The sequence below is a fragment of the Mus caroli genome, chromosome 18 (genome assembly GCF_900094665.2).
Source record: "Mus caroli chromosome 18, CAROLI_EIJ_v1.1, whole genome shotgun sequence".
NCBI classification, from domain to species: Eukaryota; Metazoa; Chordata; class Mammalia; order Rodentia; family Muridae; genus Mus; species Mus caroli.
The window spans coordinates 35,524,095-35,546,753 of record NC_034587.1 but is presented as its reverse complement, the minus strand read 5'-3'; the positions used below and the strand labels follow the sequence as shown (position 1 = coordinate 35,546,753).

At 46.2% G+C, this 22,659-nt stretch overlaps 1 protein-coding gene across 2 annotated transcripts in view; it reads left to right on the top strand.

Moving 5' to 3' along the window:
* Positions 1-15,397: 15,397 nt before the first annotated feature.
* Positions 15,398-22,659, top strand: part of Gnpda1 (glucosamine-6-phosphate deaminase 1) — a 14,907-nt gene continuing 7,645 nt past the window's right edge. Inside the window, exons 1-5 of one of the 2 annotated variants that reach the window (XM_021150345.2) lie at positions 15,398-15,500; positions 16,179-16,310; positions 19,304-19,405; positions 21,138-21,320; positions 22,322-22,506. In XM_021150345.2, coding sequence (XP_021006004.1) covers positions 16,187-16,310; positions 19,304-19,405; positions 21,138-21,320; positions 22,322-22,506 — 594 coding nt within the window. In that variant the 5' untranslated portion in view covers positions 15,398-15,500; positions 16,179-16,186. Of the gene's footprint in view, positions 15,548-16,178; positions 16,311-19,303; positions 19,406-21,137; positions 21,321-22,321; positions 22,507-22,659 lie in introns of both variants that reach the window. The other variant, XM_021150346.2, reaches the window with a different exon arrangement.

The following is a 22,659-nucleotide window of genomic DNA, read 5'->3' as shown; positions in this document are numbered from 1 at the left end:
AAAAAAGGATGTTGGGTCAAGAAGGTTTGATGGCGTTCACTGTCTCTAAGGCAATGCTGCAGGAACAGTGTGAGCACACAAAACCTGGGCACAGCCCATAGGGCCAGCCAGTGACTCTCAAGGCGTCTTTGAGTGACCTTATGTGCCTCTGTGTATGCCTTCTTGTGGGTAAAACCAGAGTAGCCATGCCCAGGATTGTTCAAAGTGAAAAAGAATGTGTGCAAAGTGCCCAGAGCCACACCAGGATGCAGTGAGCACTCAGGAGCTCTGAGGAGGACTGCTCTTCTTCTCAGGGACTCCCAGGAGGACTGCTCTTCTTCTCAGGGACTCTGAGGAGGATGGCTTCACACTTCTGCCCTGCCTTGCTGTCACACAGCTTGTACTGCAGAGACCTGGTTCTCATAGGAAAGGAGGTACTACCCTCAAACAGGCTGACTCCCAAGCACAGTGGTGAAATTCCTAGCAAGCTTTGGAGACTCCCTTGTGATTTTTGCTTCCATCAGCAGAGGAGCATTGCCAGGAAGTGATCACTCCACACAATAATTAAAATGCTTTCTGCTTCTTTGGCTGAGTGTTGATTCAGCACACTCTCAGTGAGCTTGACTCTCGGTACCCTGAGCATAGAGGGCCTTTCTCACCCAGGATCTTTCTTGTGTTCTGTGTTATGTATAAGAGACTCTGCACCCTGAACAACCCTCCCCTCCCCACCACCACAGGCTTCAACTCTCCATGTCCCCTAACCCCACTCCCATCCCAACTCCTACCCCTTCCCTGACAGTATGCTTCCCCTTCATGCCCTGGCCACATAGCCAGGCTCACATGATCAGATCATTGTGTCACAAGGCATCATACCACACCTCCTTCCCTGACAGCACAATTTATTTTTAAAATTGTTGTTTCTTAGGCTGAGGATACAGCTCATTTGGTAGAGTGCTTGCCTCCCGCGCAGGGGGACCCTGGATTCATTCCCCAGCACTGCATGAACATTTTCAGTACTTGGGAGGTAGAGGAAGAAGGATCAGAATGTCCAGATTGTCTTCAGATAAACAAGTTTGAGGCTATCAATGTAGAAACCACGGCTCTCACCTCAGAGAGATTCTGGAACCAAATACGAATGACTATGATCTGGAAATAAAGATTTAGGCCACCCCAAATGTATTTCAACATGGCAACAGTTTCATGAAGCTTTTATAGTAAGTAGTAGAAATTAGTAAGTTATAAAGGCCAGGAGTAGTGGCACATAACTCTAATTCCAGCACTTGAAAAGCAGAGGTGAATTTCTGTGTCAGATCTCTGAGTTCAAGGCCAGCTTGTTCTACAGAGTGAGTTTCAGGATACTCAGAACTCCATAATGAGACCCTGTCTCAAGACAACAACAAAAGAAGAGGAGAAAGAGGAGGAGGAAGAGAAAGAGGAGGAGGAAGAGGAGGAGGAAAAGAGAAGAAAAGAAAAAAAAAGTTGTAAGTCAAGACATTTTTCAAATATTAGTAGAAATACCAGCTAAGTGGGTTACAGCAAAGCTGGAAAACCTTTGATCCAGGCCTCAGGCGCTGGCTGGTGACACTCTTAGCCTCTGGCTTGGTGGAAGCTAGGGATATATTTGTATATCCCCCAAAAGATTTACACAATAACCACAGGATGTTAGGTTGCACACAGAGGCTAGCAATAAATGTCTATTATGGATACTGAAGATAGCCAAAGACAATTTGGCTCCCAACCTCTGTGATCCCAGGTCTCCACAATCAGGGAGTTTGGGTCAATCAGGCAGCCTGTAGAATGTTCCACACATTATGAACTGAAAACTTCAGTTCATAATGCCAAAGTAAGGAACGTAAGGTTCACTCTTAAGCAATATGTCCTACATAAACAGATCAAACAGCATCAGAGGGATTCCGAGTCCTCTGGTCCCTGCATGTAGTCCTCTCCCCGATGTGTCCAATGTCTGGGTATCCAGAATCATCAGGGGTTCTTTAACTTCGGACCCTTAAGCATATTTTAACATTCTTTTTTTTTTTTCTTTTTTTTTTTTGTCGTTTTTCGAGACAGGGTTTCTCTGTGTAGCCCTGGCTGTCCTGGAACTCACTTTGTAGACCAGGCTGGCCTTGAACTCAGAAATCCGCCTGCCTCTGCCTCCCAAGTGCTGGGAGTCAAGGCATGGGCCACCACGCCTGGCATATTTTAACATTCTTATGCAGTGAGAATTTTGGTTTCTTTAAAAATCCAGTTATGTTATGTGAACATGTTTTTAATCTCAGGTGTGGGATAAGAGACTGTCACACAGCAGGTGACTATGATTTGCCTCATGCACTAGCAGGGGTGTGATCTTTGTGGGCTGTAGATAGTTTAATTATGGGGACCCTGGAGAGGGTATAAAATGGGACATCCCATAGAGGGCCTGTGGAGGCTGCTCCTCCCCCTGCTGCTGCTGTTTCCTGTTGTTTTGGATTGACAAGTGGTCATGAGCAAAGAGACAAGAAGTTGGAGATTTCCTGATGATGAACATTGGACTAGCCCCAAGAGACAGGAAGTAGTCTAAAGAGATCCAAGCCCCCTTTCCCCTCTAACCTTCTGTCCTATCTAGTGTTGGGGGGTTGGAAAAAATTAGGATGAATACAGGTTGGAAGGGAGGTAGAGGTATAAGAACCCAATAAAAAAAGGCAAAAAAAAAAAAATGCCAACATTCTTATGCTGAACATTATCCTCACAGAGGTTTATAGAACCAGGCCCTTTGATTTTGTTTATTGATTTGCTTATTTTGCAGCTTTGACTGAACCCAGGGCCTCAGGCATGTTAGATAAATGCTGTTGCACTGAGTTGCATCTTCAGCCCATTTTGCATGTTTTTTTTTTTAAATTTGATTTTGTGTATGAATGCTTTGGCTGTATGTATGTATGCATGTATGTATGTATGTATGTATATCAGTCACATGTGTGTCTGGTGCCTGTGGAGGTTAAAGAAGAGGGCAACGGATCCCCTGGAACTGGAGTTACTGGGAATCAAATCCAGGTCCTCTGCAGGAGCAACAAGTGCTCTAAACGTTGGAGCCATCTCTCCAGCCCCAAATTTGTATTTTTTGTTTGTTTGGTTGGTTGGTTGGTTTTTCTATTTTAAATTTTGAGACAGGATTACTAAGTTGCTCAAACTGGCCTTGAACATAATCTGTGGCTCAGACAAGCCTTGAATTTACAATTTTCCTGCTTCAGACTCCAAGTAGCTGGGATTATATGCCTCTGCCTCCACACCTATGTGTCCTTCTGGGTGTGTTTTCATGCAGGTGCATATGTGTATGCACATCAAGGCCAGACTGACCTTGGCTGTCAGTCCCTATGTGCTATTCATCTTGTTTCCAGGACAAAGTCTTTCATTGGCCCGAGCTTGCCAAATAGGCTAGCTAGTCCATCTGGTATTAGCCCCATAGGCTAAGGCCCAGGTATTATCTCTCTTGCCTCCCTACCACTGGAATTACAAGCCTGAGCTATCACACCAGGTCTTTGTGCTTGCAAGGTAACCACTATGGCAACTGAGCTATCATACCACCCATAACTGTGACCTTCCAATGGCTGCATTTTATTCTATATTATAGCTGCACCAAACTGTTCAGGTTTTGATGGACAGTTCCCGATCTTCCACTGTGTTCCTTGAACAAGCCTCGTTCTTATAAAAGGAGATAAGAATCCTCTTTTCTGTCTGCTGCCTTGGACCTCTATTGCCTTCCCCGCCCCTTCCTCGAACAGTTTCTTGCATATGCTAAGTATTTCATGTATTTTGTCTTATGACTTGATTGACTTTATCTACACACACACACACACATTAGAAAACCTGTGTTTTTCGTCTTCCAATGCATTCGAAAAATCTGTCCGTGCTGTTTTTCTTCCACAGCAACAGGCACTTAAATCACTTTAGTGGCTGTGCTTTGCTGAAAAGCTTATTATCTCCACCAATAAAGAACTGAAAAGCTCCTGCTCTGAAGCAGATTGGGTCTGGGAAGAACAGACGGGAAGACCTAGAATTAAATCCATATTCAGGAAGGAAAGCGCTGTTCTCAGCAGAAACCCCAACAGTAGCCACCATTAATTAAAGAAGATAAACAGCGCAGGCGTCCTCATCCTCAGCCAGTCAGAAACCGCCTCACTCCAGTAACTATGCTGCTCCAGAGCTAGAGTTAAAAAGACAGCCAATCACAGAAGTCCCTCCAGACATCAGCCAATAACCGAGGACTTCTGGTGACGTCAAAGGCAGCCTTGAGCTGATAAGCTAACGCAGCTGAAAGTCCTGAGACGCCTCAACACTTCCTCTTTTGAAAGTTGGCCAGGCACGGAATGCCAAGTTCCCAAAAGCCTCATAATACTAATTCTAGGCTCTTGAGGAGACTTTGTGAACATGCGCAGATGTCTCTTTCTGGCAAACAGGAAGGTTTTTTTTTTTTTTTTTTTCCGCTTTTTTTCTTTCTTTTTTTGCGTTAGATGCCAACTTCAGCTTTGTGAAACTCTTTAACAGCTGGAAACCTCCACACTTCCACCACCCTGTTTGCGGTTTACTGCGAGTTCAGACTTGTGAGTGACTGATGAAAGAAAACACTCTGCACTTTCAAATCTTCATTCTTAATTCAATATCTTCCATTCTTGCAGTGACTTCTATTAACTTTTTTTATTTGTTCACCTAGGAACCCATAAATACCAGGGGGAAACTCATATATTTTCTTAGTTGTGACTATTTATCAAGTGCCGAAAGAACGCCATTACACTCCTAGTGCATCATGCAGTTGTTCATTTAATATAAAAACGGTGGAAAAACTAAAATAAACTGGTACATATCAACACATATCTATCAACAAGCATAAAGAAAATACATGAGCCGGGCAGTGGTGTGCAGGCCTTTAACCCTAACACTTGGGAAACAGAGGAAAGCAGATCTCTATGAGTTTGAAGCCAGCCTGGTCTATAGAGCAAGTTTTAGGCCATCCTCTGCTACATATTGAATTTATAGTAATAATAAAGAAATGTATACTGTCCTCATCTGTACTAAGGGGACTGCAAATCAGATAAAGTTTTGATTAAGAGAAATCCACGTTAAGACAATAGTGAAAGTCAGGCATGGCAGTACAAGCCTTTATTCCCAGTTTTCAGGAGTCTGGAGAAAGAAGACTAAGTTTGGAGTTTCCTTGGCTGTCTATTGAGACAATCTTAAAAGAACGTGGAGGCAGGGGAGGGGATGCGTGGTATGAGAGGAGAAAGAAGAGGAGGGGGGAATGGAAGCAGGGGTTGTAGGACCCCCCCCCCACCTGAACTGCTAGAGGCATTTTCTAGTTTGTGGGGAATGTTTGGTTTTATGTGTACAGCTGTTTTGTGTGTCTGTGTACACGTGTATGCCTGGTGCCCTGGGACTAGAGTTACAGAGAGTTATGTACTGAATATGGGTATTAGGAATCAAACTTGGGTCTTCATGGAGAGCACTGAGCCATCTTGCCTGTCCTGCATTTTCCAGTTCTAACTTGAAAGCACATTTCAAATGCTGAAATAAGATCTGTTGCCAAGATAAAAGGAGCAGTGACCCCCTTTCTTATCACACTATCACAGAATGTGCCCTGGGCATGCTGTAGCCACAACACAGGTGATTGGCGTGCAGAGACAGCTTGTCCTTTATGCTGTATTGTTCTCACAGAGGCCACTTGCTTATAAGGCTGTTGGAAGTAGAACCCTTTCCAGATGAGACTTGAGAAACTTAACAAATTTCACAGTCTTTTACGGAGTTAGTAGTTAATAGGAAAACGTTGCTTTTGTTAGCGGTAATACAGAGAAAACTCTTGGTGTCTGCACAGAAGTACACATAGTGGTTATTCAGAGTTGAGGCAAAGCATGAATGATTTTATAGAAGGTGTCAGCTGTCGCTCCATATTCTGTGTGCTGCTCCACAAACAGCACCCAGTATCAAGGCTGTGGGAATTGTCGTGAAGCTTTGCCTGCGTCGGCATTTCTGGTTTCTCACTGAGCAATTCGGAGATTTTAATGATGTCATTGGCATTCAGGGTTTTTTTCCCCTCACATTCAAGGATCCAGGGCAATCTGAAACAAATGCTATTGACAGATTGCTTCACTCATTTGAAACACCGTTAATTCTAAGTGAAAGAACCCCTAAATTCTTGACCTTTTAAATAATCCATTGAATGAAGCCTACTTGCTTGTTCAGAGTTTTCTATGTCAATTTATCAATAGGATTATGCACATTGAAGAGCCATGAGTGTCACTGGAGTACCCACGGCTAAAGGTGGCGTGCTGACAAAGACCCTTTTTGTCAGGGGTAACGTTTTAGAAAGTCATTGATCAGGAGAGTCCCTGTAGCCTTGGAACATGGAAAAGAGAATTATGATCTACAAAATGTGTTATGTGTGTCAGCCAATCAAATCGGGACGGCGTTTCTCGGCACTATTAGGCATAAACTAGTGCATGACAGTACTCTGGCTCAGGAGCTGGGCTTGAGCATGGGTTCTCATTATGAATGTAATGGCCAAAGCAACTAAGATGATGCTGAGAGGGGAACTTGGTGTATATAGATGCTTGCTGTGAAAATAGGAGGACTTGAGTTCAAATCCCAAAAAGCTTAAAAAAACAAAACAACACTCATATTCATCTGAAATCTCAGTGTTCTTGTGGGAAGATGACAGGCAAAGACAGGAGACTCCTTGGAAGCTCATGACTGCTCTATTCTGTAGACCAAAAAAGACACACGCACACACACACACACACACACACACACACACACACACACACACACAGTAAGTCTGATAAAACACTAGAAAGCCATGATAAAGTGTTAGTGGAACACAGATTACATCTGTGAGAAGTTTTCAAGGAAAATCTGCAAAATAATCTAGAATTAAGGACAAGCAAATCATCAGAGAAATAGATGTGTGTGTGTGTGTGTGTGTGTGTGTGTGTATGTGTGTGTGTGTGTGTATGTGTGTGTGTGTGTGTATGTGTGTGTGTGATTAAGGCATAATTTATTTCAGATAGTCAATATGAATAAAGCAATATATTTATCTTAATGCACACATGCATGGAAATCAGAAATAATTCAAGTGTGTTCCGTATCTCACGTTTTTATGTATTAACTCTAGAACCTGATTCCGGAACACATGTGCCCCTGTGCCTTTGCCCGTGTCTGGCTGTTGCCATTCTCTTACAAAATCAAATCCTAATTATTTTTCACATCAAATCAAAATCTTAGTAATGACAATAGGAGTTTCTTATGGTTTTAAGTACACTAAAGCATTTACTTCTCTCTAGAGATATGACTCTCAATAGCAGTGCATACCATTCTGTGCATTTTTCTATTTTGTAGACAAAGGCATTAGGGCACAAAGAAATCAAGTAGCTTATCAGAAGTTAAACAATGCCCAGTGGTAGTAGCTCTGAGACTCAGAACCAAACTGAGTGTCGCCAGGGGTGGTGGCACATGACTCCAACATCGGGCAGACAGAGATAGGGGATGCTTCACTTTCAGACCCATTTAAGTTGCACAGTAAGACCCTATCTGAAAAACCTACCAACTATGAGGTGTAGCTCTGACGCTCTTTATTCAAAAGAGCATCATTCAAGCCTGCTCCACATGGCCCCTTATGGCCTTTGACCTGCCTTCCCATGTCATGTTTGAGCCATATCAAACTTATTTGATTGTCATTCCTTTGTGATGGAGCCTCAATAACTGTTGGCTCTCATTTCTTCCCCTTTAAAAGAAATTCTGCCATAGCCAAGGGGTGGGGCCCGTCAAGCATCCATCTTCAGAGGAAGAGCTCCCTAGAGCTGGATGAGGAAAGGCAGAGACTCCCCTGACAGAAGACAGCTGAGTAGCTTCGGAATACAGCTAGGTGAAGCAGAGGTTTTCTGTTGTTGTTTGGTTTTTCTGCAGTGAAGCTACACTGCGTGATAAACTGTAGATACATGGTACTGTGCAATTACTAAAACTTGCAGAATTTTACCACAAAGAGTGAATCTTGCTATACACCAAGGTTTAAAAATCATTTAGGAGGGGCTAGAGAGGTCGCTCAGCAGTTGAGAGTACTTGATGCTCTTACAGAGAACCCAGGTTCAGTTCCTAGCACCCACATGGTAACTCACAACTGAAACTACAGTTCTAGGTATCTGGCGTCCTCATCTGGTCTACTTGGGACCCAGGAACACATATGATATATATACATACATACATACATACATACATACATACATACATACAGGCAAACACATACACATGAAATAAAAATAAATCTAAAAAAGCCATTTAGAGCCGGGCGTGGTGGCGCACGCCTTTAATCCCAGCACTCGGGAGGCAGAGGCAGGCGGATTTCTGAGTTCGAGGCCAGCCTGGTCTACAGAGGGAGTTCCAGGACAGCCAGGGCTAAACAGAGAAACCCTGTCTCGAAAAACAAAAAAAAAAAAAAAAGCCATTTAGAGATGGTTAGAACAAACAGATGATAGAATGATTTACAGTTTGGATTCTTTTCCGTGCTGGAGATTGAACCCAGGGTCCTGTGCATCCCAACCAAGTGTCTTACACTGAGCTATAGTTCCCATGTTAGTTTAGATACTTGTCCCCAAATGACCATGTACAGAAAGTCAGTTGCAAGCTTGGTCCTAGAAGGTGGTAGAAAATTGATGAGGTGAGACCTAGTGGGAAATTGTCTTACTTAGGGATTTCTACTGCTGTGAAGAAACACCATGACCAAAAGCAACGTGGGGAAGAAAGGTTTTATTTAGCTTACACCTCCACATCACTATTCATCATTGGAAGTCGGGGCAAGAACTCAAGCAAGGCAGGAACCTGGAGGCAGGAGCTGACAGAGGCCACAGAGGAGTAGTGTATTCACGGCTTGCTCAGCCTGCTTTCTTATTGACCCAGCCCAGGGGAAGCCCTGTCTCAAACTGTCTCCCTTCTGAAAAGAAAACCTAATTAATTGGGCATGGTAGCCACACGTCTTTCATCTCAGCATTCAGGAGGCAGCTGCAGGTGGACCTCTTAAGTTCAAGGCCAGCCTGTATGGGGCAATGGACCATGCCAGGAAAGTTGGTAAGGTTGAGTGGGTTCAGAGACCCTGGCACCCATATGAGGACAGTAGGTATCTCCCTGCTCCCTACCTGATCCCTGGCCTGGAACAAATGACCATACAAATGTCCCGATAGGGACGTGACCAATGGTCACATATCACAGAGCAGAATTCTCCATGCTAATGCGGTATCTAGATAGGCCCTAGGCATTTAGCCAATGAGCTTCCCTTCCAGGACATTCCTTCCTGCAAAGGTATTTAATCTCTGGTCCACCCTGAGGAAGTGGTATGCACTCATTTCCCATGATGAACAGTCAATAAATGGTATGGACAAGCATGGACTGCCTCTCTCATTAAGAACCACCATGGGGAGCATGGGGGAAGCCTTTGTCTATAGAGCTGTACCGACTAAGTCTCCTGCAGAAGGCCCCTCTGCGCTCTCTGAGCTCTCAGACAATCACTGCTAAGCTAAACCAAGCCAAGCCAGAGTCCATGTCCTCACCCCCTCCCCCACCCCACTCATCAGCCCAAGGGTCCCCTCCATCAAAACAGAAAATGCTCTACAGACTTGTTTACAGTCCAGTCTTACGGAGGCATTTTCTCAATTAGATGCCTTCTAGCCTATGTCAGTTTGACATACAATTAGCCAGCACAGAAGTCTCCCATCAGTTGAAAGCATGTCCTTGAAGAAAGCGTTGGGATCCTAGAAGCTTGAAAATTATAAGTCAGTCTTTTGTTTTGTTTTTGTTTGTTTTTGAGGTGGGGTATCACTCAAACACTGGTGGCTGGCCTAAAACTCACTGTCTATATGTTGTCTGGTCTTGAACTCACATGCCTATAATCTTAGCACCTGGAAAGCAGTGTAACGGTGAGTTCAAGGCTGTTAAGACTTTGTACTGCTTTTGTATCAGAGCTAAGTTCAGCTCCTGGCACCTAAGTTGGGCAGCTTCCAACTACAAGGAACTTCAGCTCCAGGGGATCGGATGCGCTCTTCTGGATTCTGAAGGTCCCTGAATTCACGCACGCATGTGTGCATGCACACATACACACACACACACACACACTAGTGCGGGGGTTGGGGGGGAGAAAGAGAGAGAGAGAGAGAGAGAGAGAGAGAGAGAGAGAGAGAGAGAGAGCGAGCTTTTTATTTTGAAGAATTTGATTATCCCAGACACTTGTTACAGTGACACAGAGCTAAAGCATACAGCTAGCAAATCTTAATGCCTACAGAGTCAGGGGTTGTATGGTTAGCAATCCTGATACTGTTACATGTGTGTACTAGAATTGATGGCAGATGAGAGCTAAAAGTATGTTATATACAATGAAACATTACTGTCTTAGGAGGAATTTCTGACCCACCCTTCACCACAAGCGAACTGTGTAGACACTTATATGAAACTTGCCTATGGAATGAGACTTATCTTCTGACTCCTCAGGGCAACTCCATGTTGTTGCAAGCTGGAATTTATCTGATCTGCTTCCCAGTCAGCAGTGAGCACAGGCATCCTCCCCACAGGCAGTGTTTGCTGAATCCCCGATAAGAGAAAGGGCAGAGTACACGTGAGCGTGTACCTTTGCCAGATTCTGGTTCTGTCTGTGCTGCTCTAATTCTGGGCAGTGATCTAAGCCAGGTTTGCTCCTGAGTCATAGAAAACAGAAGCTCAGTAGACGTAAGCAGCCCTAATAACCCCATTTTACTCACTAGGCAAGCTTGCACGAGTCATTCTTTTTGGCTGTTAGTGCCATTTCAGCTTGGAGGCAGACAGTAATTTTACATTTTCCCCGGAGAGACAGCTAATAGCATAAGAAATAACAAAACAGCACATTATGTGTTATTTACTAATACCCATATACACGTCAGTTCATAACTCTCTGTAACTCTAGTCCCAGGGCACCAGGCACACACATGTACACAGGCACACAAAACAGCTGTACACATAAAACCAAACATTCCCCACAAACTAGAAAATGTCTCTAGCAGTTCAGGTGGGGGGGTTCCTACAACCCCTGCTTCCATTCCCCCCTCCTCTTCTTTCTCTTCTCATACCACGCATCCCCTCCCCTGCCTCCACGTTCTTTTAAGATTGTCTCAATAGACAGCCAAGGAAACTCTAAACTTAGTCTTCTTTCTCCAGACACCTGAAAACTGGGAATAAAGGCTTGTACTGCCATGCCTGACTTTCACTATTGTCTTAACGTGGATTTCTCTTAATCAAAACTTTATCTGATTTGCAGTCCCCTTAGTACAGATGAGGACAGTATACATTTCTTTATTATTACTATAAATTCAATATGTAGCAGAGGATGGCCTAAAACTTGCTCTATAGACCAGGCTGGCTTCAAACTCATAGAGATCTGCTTTCCTCTGTTTCCCAAGTGTTAGGGTTAAAGGCTTACATACCACTGCCCTGCTCATGTTTTTTTTTTTTGTTTTTGTTTTTTGTTTTTTTTGTTTTTTTTCGAGACAGGGTTTCTCTGTGTAGCCCTGGCTGTCCTGGAACTCACTCTGTAGACCAGGCTGGCCTTAAACTCAGAAATCCACCTGCCTCTGCCTCCCAAGTGCTGGGATTAAAGGCGTGCGCCACCACGCCCGGCGCCTGCTCATGTTTTTTGTTGTTGTTGTTGTTTTGTTTTTTTGAGACAGGGTTTCTCTGTGTAGCCCTGGCTGTCCTGGAACTCACTCTGTAGACCAGGCTGGCCTTAAACTCAGAAATCCACCTGCCTCTGCCTCCCAAGTGCTGGGATTAAAGGCCTGCACACCACCGCCCAGCTCATGTATTTTCTTTATGCTTGTTGATAGATATGTACTGATATGTACTAGTTTATTTTAGTTTTCCCACCGTTTTTATATTAAATGAACAACTGCTTGATGCACTAGGAGTGTAATGGCGTTCTTTTGGCACTTGATAAATAGTCACAACTAAGAAAATATATGAGTTTCCCCCTGGTATTTATGGGTTCCTAGGTGAACCACATGGCTTGAGTTACTGCCTCAAACAAAGCATGAGACCAGCCAGATCAGTCACAACCCCAGCCATTTCTGATTAACCACCAGGTTGGCTGGCTCCAGGGCTTCCAGGCTTACCAAAGGCCAGAGAGATAACTCAAGAGAGATGGGGTCAGCTGCATAGAGTTGCCCTCTCCTCTTAGGAGAGGTCTGGATGCTGACGCTGCAGTCCAGGCCTGTTCTACCTTTGGACTTTGAGGTTGGAACTTCCCTGTGGAGCATCTGCAGTCCTCACGCTGAGATATGATTTCTGATTAAGTTCAAAACCAGATTTAAAAAAAAATAAATTAACTGTTAGCATTCCTTCTAGGTTCTGCCCCAGTTACTTGGCAACAGCCAGGTATGCCTGCCTCAGTATAAAGGGGCTGTTGGCTCTCTCCGCACTCTTATCCTCTTACTCTCCGCCCTTTCTCTCCCCATTTCCTTCCTCCCCCTCTTCACATGTTCCTTGCTGCCTCTTCTCTCTACCTCTCCTCTCTGTCTCTCTCCCTCCCTCCTCCCCGCCTTTGCCTCTACTTCCTCAACCCCCCCCCCATGCCCTAAATAAACTCTATTCCATACTATATTCATCATATGGCTCATACCTCAGGGGGAAGGGATGCCTCAGCATGGGCCTGCCCGCTTCCACCTCACCACACCGTGCCTCTACCATACATATCCTGGTCCATTCTTTCTTTTTTATAAATCACATTAACGCCTTTAGTGAGGTCAAAGAACAAGTCTCTCAGATTGTAAAGGTCTACTCCATGGAATCCACCATCTCTGGTCCTAGTGGACAGAGCTCCTTGACCAAGATTGTCATGCATACAGCCAGTGGAAGAGACAGATGAGCCCTTAGGTCTGTCCATTAAATGTAGCCACTGTATAAACTAACCACAGGACCACCCCATTGAATGATTAAGGGGAAAGTTTTTGGGTTTTTTTTGTTTGTTTGTTTTTTTCGAGACAGGGTTTCTCTGTGTAGCCCTGGCTGTCCTGGAACTCACTTTGTAGACCAGGCTGGCCTCGAACTCAGAAATCTGCCTGCCTCTGCCTCCCGAGTGCTGGGATTAAAGGCGTGCGCCACCATGCCCAGCTTAAGGGGAAAGTTTTTATTGTCTATATGAGAGAACAGCTAGAGGCACCTGGGAGATTTTAGAGCAGAGAGAGAAAGAAATGGACTGAATGTGGTATAAGGCTGTCAGTGAGAGAAGGGCAAATGGCAGAGGAGAGAAGATAGGGAAAAGGTAGTGAGATGAGAGGGTCTTAAGGAGAATGAGAGACTGGGGGTGGAGTGGGGGAGCCTGTAAGCTGAAGGTGGTTTAGGGGAGGGGAGGAGTGGAGAAGGGCTAGCATGAACTTTGAAATGTGTCACAGGCACTTATGATAGCCAGCCCCACAGGCAGCCACATCTCCCTCTGCCAGAGGTAAGGGAAATAACTCCTTTTGGCAGATGGGACCCGGTTTCACACTGTCCTGAAGGATGCTGGCCTTTACCTAACCATCCGAAGTCTTCCTTTAGTCCAGGTTGAGTTCCTTTCTGGATATTTGGACTGCCTTTTGGAGTTTGGGGAATTGGCGTGTCTTCAGGACCTAACAGCCACCTCATGGTTTGAGAAAGGCAATGTCACCAGGAGCCAGGATAAACACTCCTTCAGACTGCTGTCGATGGAGAGCTAAATGGATTGCAGGGATCTCTTCTCAATTATTATGAAGAGCTTAGCATGGTTTAGAATGGCCCAGACTGGGAGGCCACAGGTACGTATGTACACATATAAAATGTTAACCGTCACACCTGACTTGAAAGGGATCACTTGAGACTATAGTCTTTAAGTTTGTAAACTATTTTATATTGTAGTGTTTTTATTAATGTGTGATCTTGACAATGAAAACAAAAAAAAAAGCAAAGGTGGTGGTTTAACAGTGATACGTTTGTGTATCAAGTTGATAGGGGTCAGTTGTGCCTGACAGTTTTATGTCAACTTGTCACAATCTGTAGTCAACTGAGAAAAGAGGGAACTTCAGCTGAGGAAATTCTTCCATGAGATCAGGCTGCAGGCAAGCCTCTAGAGCATTTTTTTAATTAATGACTGCCGAGGGAGGGCCCAGCCCCTTGTGAGTAGAACCACATCTGGGCTCGTGACCCTGGCTGGGTTCTATAAGAAAGCAGGCTGAGCCAGCCATGGGAAGCAAGCCAGTAAGCAGCACTCCTCCATGGTCCCTTCATCAGCTCCTGTCTCCAGGTTCCTGCCCTGCTTGAGTTCTCATCCTGACTTCCTCCAATGCTGAACAAGTGATATGCAGAAGTATAAGCCAAAAACCCCTTTCCTCCTCAGGTTGCTTTTGGTTATGTGTTTCATCACAGCAACAGTAACCCTGACGAAGACATGTGGATACCAAAGCTCTCAGCAAAGCCCAATATAATAGAAGGGGTGACCACACAAGTCCTTCCTCCTTCCCAAATACCCTCAGAAGTTTGATGGACTCCGAGGTAGACAACTGGAGAGGTGGCTTAGTAGTTAAGAGTGTTTGTTTTTCTTGTGGAGGATCTGAGCATCCAAGTCTGAGAACTTTACAACATCAGCACCTGGGGATTCAATGTCATTTTCTGGCCTTCTTGGGCACCTGCATCCATGAGACTTACACACAGAGAAACACACACATACATATATGTCTTTTAAAAAAGACTATATTTTGTTTGGATAAAACAAAGTTCAAACTCAGACAGGAAGTAGGGTGAACCTAAGAATGACAAGGGCTCTTCTTATTCTTGTTCTGCCTTCTGCTCTGGCTGGCTGGCTGACACCCAGGAATTTCGACGTAAGTAATTTTCGACGTAAGACCAACCTGCCTCTCTGCAAGAGAACAGTAGATCCCTCCAAGAGACATCACAAATGAGATCACTTAAGCGGTAGTTGTGCCTTCTGCCCAGCTTCCTTGTGACTTGAGCATACAGAGCCCCTTGACTGACTGCTGTCCTCTCTCTGTTCTGATATATCATCGGGAGTCTGCACAGCCATACCTTTAAAAAGTCCTTTTCAAGATCTAAATTCTGTGGATAAGAAAACAAAAAACAAAACCAAAATAACCACCTGTTTTCCCTAATAGCCAGATTTAGCTATGGATTTAGCAGTGTCAAAGGCCCCAGCGCAAAAGCCAGTGCTCAAACCGAATGCGTCTTCTCCTGAGGCCTACGCCCCGGCATCTAGTTCAGGGCTACTGCTATGTCTGTGTGCACCCCACGCCGGGCTGAGGGGGGCCGCGGCCGCTCAGTCAGCAGTCCACTTTGCATTTAACCTCTAAGGGACACACCCAGGTCAGGAGGCCACACCTCGGGGGCCCCAGGCGGAGCCGCCCCGGCGCGTAGGACCGCCCCGAGTCAGCTGGCGGCGCGCGAACCCCGTGACCGGTGGCCACGTGACGCTCGCGGGCCGGGCCGCTAGTGCTGTAGCCGCTGCAGCCGCGGGAAGCCTGCGAGTAAGTGGGAGCGACCCGGCGGGATCCCCCCGGACCCTCGATCCTAGGTCATGGCGGGCCTGAGAGGCGACGCGAGCGCAGTCTGGGTGGGGGACGCCGGGCGGGTTGCGCGGGTGGACGGCGAGACGTTGCCCTCCCTGCTCGGGGCTACCTGTTTCCCTCGGTGTTTGGGGGAAACTAAGGACCCTGGAAGCTCTGGCAAGCTGGGAGGGCGGGAAGTGCCCCACCTCTCCCTGTGCCTCGCCACCTCCATCTCTAAGTGCCCCGAGGTGACCCCGAAGCACCTCTGGTATCGAAGGGAGCGGGAGGCAGAGGACCTGCCGTAGGTGAGGATGAGGATGTGGGCAGGACCAGGCCCAGCTGCTAGGTGACAGTGGCCCGCCGACTTTATGCTATGTAGTTCAACGTGCTGTCGTGAAAACGAGAAGGCAGGTACTGCCGAGGCCAATTTTATGCAGGAAGGAACGGGCCCAGAAAATCCTGGTGCTTTGTAAGGTCCTCCCCAGCCAAGGACTGACCCCACAGTACCGCCTCCTGGTGGTTGGCGGGGACACGCGGCCCAGCCTGTTCTCCTGTGCGCTAGGAGAAGGCTGTTGCTTGGCTAAAAGGACTTTGTCCCGGTCCCCAGCCTTCTCAGTCCCTGCCTTCCCCCTAATTCAACTTATCTCTACACTACAGGTCTAGCGATGAAGCTCATTATCCTGGAACACTATTCCCAGGCCAGTGAGTGGGCGGCCAAGTATATTAGGAACCGTATCATCCAGTTTAACCCAGGACCTGACAAGTACTTCACCCTGGGGCTCCCCACTGGTATGCTGTGGGAAAGAGAGGGTGGTGGGTAGGGCGGTTCCAATTGGGAGAAAATAAAGGGGGTTTACAGGAGCAGAATATAACAGGTGATCAAAACAAAGTAATCACAATTAAAGGGGGGAGAGGATGGGTTCATAGAACCTTTGGAGATAAAGGGAGGGTTGCAAAATGGTTGTAAATAACTTTTTGAAATAAAGGTACGATTGCCATTCCTGGAACAGGAACCAGCCCTAGTTAAAAGTTACAGGTGAGGTATAGCCCAGTCCTTGAAAAACAGAGGTTTAATCATAAACAAGAAGCAGAGGTTAAATCCTAACTCAGGCCTGTTCTCTGCATGTGGAAGATACTAGCTCAGCCCTGCACATAGGAGAACTGAGAAGTTAACCATTCAGATACTTCTATAAAGCTTAATTGATTATAAAGTCCAATTGTCGTCTGAAAAAAAAAAAAGGTCTGAATGTTAATCTTTACAGGAAGATATTTTTGCCCAGTGCCTCAAATAAGTATCCTAAATATTTCTTTCATAAGTGGGGAGATAGATCTTGGTGGTTTTGTCTGCCCATCCACTGTAAAGAGGCCTTCAGACTTTTGCAGTAAATATTTCAGGCTCCACTATTGCAGCTCCTCATTTTGCCATTGTAGGTAGGGGATATATAGCCATAGGTGATATGAACACAAGGTGAGTGTGGCTATATGTCAATAAGACTTTATTTATAGACACTGAAGTTTGAGCTTCCATAATTTTCATGTTATGAAATATTCTCTTGATTTAAAAAAAAAAATTAACGACTTCAAAGCCATTCTGGTGGCTCAGCCATTAAAAGCACAGCCGGCTGGTCTTGCAGAGGACCTGAGTTGAGTTCCTGTATCAATATGCCCCCAACCATCTAACTCCAGTTCCAGGTGGTGTAAAGCCCTCTTTTGGAGTCTGCAGACACCTGCATTCACGTGCATAGTCTCACACATCGTTAAAAAGGAAATTTTTTTGTTTTGTTTTGAGACACGGTCTTACTCGGTAGCCTTGGCCTGGAGCTGGCTGTGTAGACCAGACTGGGCTCAAACTCAGAAGTGCACCTGCATCGCTCCCCAGTGCTAGGATTAACGGTGTGCACTGTCACACCCGGCAAGTGAAGCTTTCTAGCCACTTAGCCACCTCTCCAGCCCCACTCAGCAGGTACCAGCATAGTGGTACTGTCCCTGCTGTACACCAAACAGTTAAGGTTCTGAGGATATAGCAACAACATTAGAAAAAAAAGCATAAATACCTACTTCTTAAAAATATTTATTATATTTATATGAGTACAATGTAGCTGTTTTCAGACACACCAGAAGAAGGTATCAGATTCTATTACAGATGATTGTGAGCCACGAACGATGTGGTTGCTGAGATTTGAACTCAGGGCCTCTGGAAGAGCAGTCAGTACTCTTAACCGCTGAGCCATCTCTCCAGCCTAAATGCCTACTACTTCTTTTTGTTTGTTTGTTTGTTTTGTTTTGTTTTTTGGTTTTTCGAGACAGGGTTTCTCTTTATAGCTCTGGCTGTCCTGGAGCTCATTTTGTAGACCAGGCTGGCCTCGAACTCAGAAGTCCGCCTGCCTCTGCCTCCCGAGTGCTGGGATTAAAGGCGTGCGCCACCACGCCCGGCTAAATGCCTACTTCTTAAAGCTTCAATTATAGTGGGAAAGACAGAGAGTAAGCAAGTTAGTTAACGAAATGTGGAGTATATTAGAAGGCAACAGGAGAAAGGCTGGGAGTATGGGGGAGCCGAGGCAGATGTGATAGCAAAGAAGGTCTCTGAGAAAGAGGCACTGAGGGAAGGCCTGAAGAAGTGACCTGAAGGAAGAGCATGGCTTGCCGAGAGGACAGTGGTACAGAGGCCTTGAGGTAAAGCCCAGGACAGGCTGGAGCAGCCTTTGTGGGATTATATTTATCAGGCAGAAGGAGGACACCATTAGGTTTTGAAAAGAATGATGGTCTCGGCTGGATGAGGGTAAGTTTGAAAGTTTCAGCCATTCAGAACTGACATCCACAGTATAACACCGTTGGGTCTAGATTCACCAGTTAATCTCTTGGTACATTTGTGCTTTTCTCTGGCTATTGTTCTCTGTCTAACCTTGTAGTTTGTTGTTGGAATCCCATGAAGTAGGTTCTGGGCATCCTGACACTTTAAATCTTGCAGCCCTAATCTCTCAATGAGGACATTTGTCCCCCATAACCACTATAGACCCGAGGACAGGTCTGCCACAGGATGTCGGCAGTATCATCTCATATACAGCCTATATTCGGAAGCTTTCCCTAAAGTCTACCTTAATCGTGTTTGGGGTGCTAGTGTTTATTTCCTTCTCCTTGTTTCTACATCTGACTAAGGACTATTCCTGCGTCTTTAAGCCCCCCTTCACCACCACACCCCATCTTGGAAGGTTAGTTTTAAATTAAGCCACTCTCCAGTCTGTGTTCTCTTTTGGGCCCATCACTGAGCTGCACCCACTGGTGGTTCAGCTCTTCAGACTTACTCCCTGTGGTCTTCCTGCCTGCTCCCGAGGCTCCACTCCGGACTCTGCCTTTGCTCTGATAAGACTTCCCTGAACTTGGAAGCACAGGGTGACCCTGCCACCGCTTACATCTCCGCTGTGTCCCCATGTCTACAGAGTCTCTTCTAGGCTGGTTGTCTCTGTCTTCCCATCTACAGACAGCCCTGGGCCTTGTGCCTAGTCAAAGGCTTCTAGAATATTACATCGGTAATCAAGTCTGGACTCAGGCAGATGCTAACCGGTGACTTCTGTCAGCTGTGTGGCTGGCCCCAGGAGACCCTCAGAGTCCTGTCCCCTAGAGCAGAAGAGTCTAGTGGGCATTAGACACCAAGCACAGAGTAGGTAGGTGGTGGGTGGGGCTGGAGCTTAGGTGAGACTGCAGACCTGACAGAGTCTTCTTGATGTCTGGAAGCTGAAGGATGTTTGTGGTTGTGGTGACGTCGTTCCTATTGCGTCTCGCAGGGAGCACCCCGCTTGGCTGCTACCAGAAGCTGATTGAGTACTATAAGAATGGGGACCTGTCCTTTCAATATGTGAAAACCTTCAACATGGACGAGTATGTGGGTGAGTGTCTTTCATGTTCTTCTTCTCAAGGGCTCAGCCTTGGAGAGGAATGGCTTATTGGTGCTTGTCTCTTCCAGCCTTGCTTGATCAGCTATTAGGTGGTGCTTACCTTAGAGTAGTGCTAAAGGATGCGATGGTTGAGACAGACGCTTCTTGTGCTTTGCAGACACTTTAGAGAACACTTGCTAAATATGAAGGTGCTTTCTGCTTGGTCCCCAGCTCCATGCCATTCCTCTCTGCGAATTCGATCCTGGGATCCAGGGATCCAGGTTCTATGTCTGGACTGTGTCGTCGCTCTGCCAGGCACCCTTGGTAGAAGCGGGGACTTGTGCCCTTGGTTATCTCCTCTGTCACCCAATCATTTTGTGACGGTTTCATTTTAAATATTAAAAAAACAAATAGAAACCTGGTAAAATACATAAACATTTACCGTCTTCAAAACTGGGTATTTTGAAATAGCCAAACCACTGGGGTCTGGGGAAAAGGTTGATAAGGCAGGAGAGATTCTGTTAGTCCAAGGAATGGGGGGCACCTGGGAAACACAGGCATTTTTGTCTAAAAAGCTTAAAATCAGGGCTGGAGAGATGGTTCAGTGGTGAGGAACACACACTGACTTTAAGTCCAGCACTACAAAGACAGAAGTTGGAAGGTGTTTTCAAGGTCTCAGTGACACCAAGCCAGCCTGTAGCAAGTTCTGGGATAGCCAGGACTCCATAGAGACCCTGCCTCAACCCCATTCCCTCCCAGAAAAAGAACACACACTGTTCTTGCATAGAACCAAACCTCACTTCCCAGCACTCACCTCAGGCGGCCACCTCTTAACTTTCGCTCCAGAGATCCAGCACCCTATTGTGACCTCCAAGGGCACTCCACTCCCACCCCAACTACAACAGACATCTTTTTATTGAGCACTTTTTATCGTACAGTTCAAGTGTCTTCACAGTACCATGAGACTCCTGTCCAGAACTATCAACCGCTCTCAGCCTGCCGAGCTGTGGCTTCCTGTCAGGCAGCTCCCTGGTTCCCCCTCTTTCAAAGTGCTGGAAACCACTTTTTGACCCCGTTCTCCAGAATCTCACCTTTCCAGGGTCTTCATACGAGTCAGGTCATTAATGTGTTCGTTTGGCTCTTTGTTCTTTGTAATTGGATGTTGGGTAGCATGTTTTCAGGGTTCATCCATGTATGGCATGCAGCAGATTGCTTTGCTTTCTCTTTTTGGTTTTCTGAGGTAGGCTCTTTCTGTGTGGCTGAGGTTGGCCTGGAACTTGTGATCCTCCCACTTCACCTCTCAAGTCCTGCCTGGGATTGCAAGTGTGTACTTCTGTACACAGCAGTTCCTTTCAATTTAAAGACTAAATGTATTTTGAAAAGTACATTGAGTGTGTGTGTGTGTGTGTGTGTGTGTGTGTGTGTGCGCGCGCGCGCGCGCGTGTACACCAGAGAATTGTTTGCTGGAGTCTGTCCTTCTACCATATAGATCGGAGAGATCAGGCCATCAGGCTTGGTGGTAAGTGCCTTTAACCACTGAGCCATCTTGCCATACCTGCTTTTAAATATGTTTTGAGACAAATTTTCCTTTCCTTTGGGCATAGCTAAAGATTGACCTACATGTTAGGGGTTAGATGGGCAGTCTCCCAAGTGACCCTAAAGCCAGTTTGATCTCCTGGCATTGTCCTTGGGAGGAGGGCTCCGAATCAGTCTCAGCTGAGTGAGTGTCTCCCTGACCCCACAGGTCTTCCTCGAGAGCACCCAGAGAGTTACCACTCCTTCATGTGGAATAATTTCTTCAAGCACATTGACATCCACCCTGAAAACACCCACATTTTGGATGGAAATGCGGCTGACCTGCAGGCCGAGTGTGACGCCTTTGAGGAGAAGATCCAGGCTGCCGGAGGGATCGAACTCTTTGTCGGAGGTAAGCATGGCACATTCCACGGTGTGTATCCAGGCCCATGCCTGGAGTGACTGCAGTACGTGGCCAGGAGAACATGCCACACCTTCTTCACATGGTTCCTTAGTGCTAACACAGCAGAGTCATCCATCACTGTGCGGGACAGGGAAGGCATAGAGTGGGAGCCCTGGCTCCTGCCTCTGCTCTGGAGCTGTATGGCCAAGATAGCTTCTTCATGCACTCAGTGCCTTGGAGAGGTTTGGATTTGGATCCTGATGTCCTCAAGACTACCTCCATGGTAGTCCATGTCACTCAGCTAAACATTTAAAGTCCTAGACTTCAGTTTCAAAACACAACGTGCAGTCCTTGTGTGCTGTCTATCAGTTGAACCCCAGGGAAGCATGGAGAGAAGGTGGGAACCTGGGTGTCTGCTTCTTGGGTGCCGACAGTGTCGATGTGCTGTCATGTTGGGAGTCACCTTGGGTTTAAAGCTGGATGGTATCTTACTCCTTAACCTAAACCTCATAAGAGAAGGAGGAGGGCTGGACATTGTGGCAGCATCTTTAATCCCAGCACTTGGAAGGTGGAGGCAGGTGGATCTCTGAGTTCCAGCACTGCCAGGGCTATATAATAGACTCTGCCCTTATTTAAAAGAAGGAAATAAAGAAGATAGTAAGGAGGAGTGAGGAGCTTGCAGGTCCTGAGGCTGAGGTTGGTTTGCTGGGTTCCACCTCTGGGGAGGAGGGGAGAAGGTGTACTGCTTGCCCCACAGTGTGGGGTGAGAGGGATGCTGCCTTTCACAGTTAGTTCTGCGCTGTCTGAGGGTGCAAGCAAGGTACCTGAGCCTTGTGTGTGGCTCACGTCTCAGAGATGGGGAGGGAGGTCACATGATTGAGGAAGATCTGACCTAGTGTACAATGAGAAGAAATGCTGTTTTCAAGGACCCTTTTCCAAGCAGAGGACACAATCTGTTGTTGAAGTTTTTGGTCCCTGTAACTCACAGAGCTCCTCTGCTGTCTGCGCAGGCATTGGCCCCGATGGACACATTGCCTTCAACGAGCCAGGCTCCAGCCTGGTGTCCAGGACCCGTGTGAAGACTCTGGCTATGGACACCATCCTGGCCAACGCTAGGTTCTTTGATGGTGATCTTGCCAAGGTGCCCACCATGGCCCTGACAGTGGGGGTTGGCACTGTCATGGACGCTAAAGAGGTAAACTTGCAAGGATACATTCTTACTAAAGCTGAACTCTTTTTTTTTTTTTTTTTTTTTTTTTTTTTTGGTTTTTCGATACAGGGTTTCTCTGTGTAGCCCTGGCTGTCCTGGCACTCACTTTGTAGACCAGGCTGGCCTCGAACTCAGAAA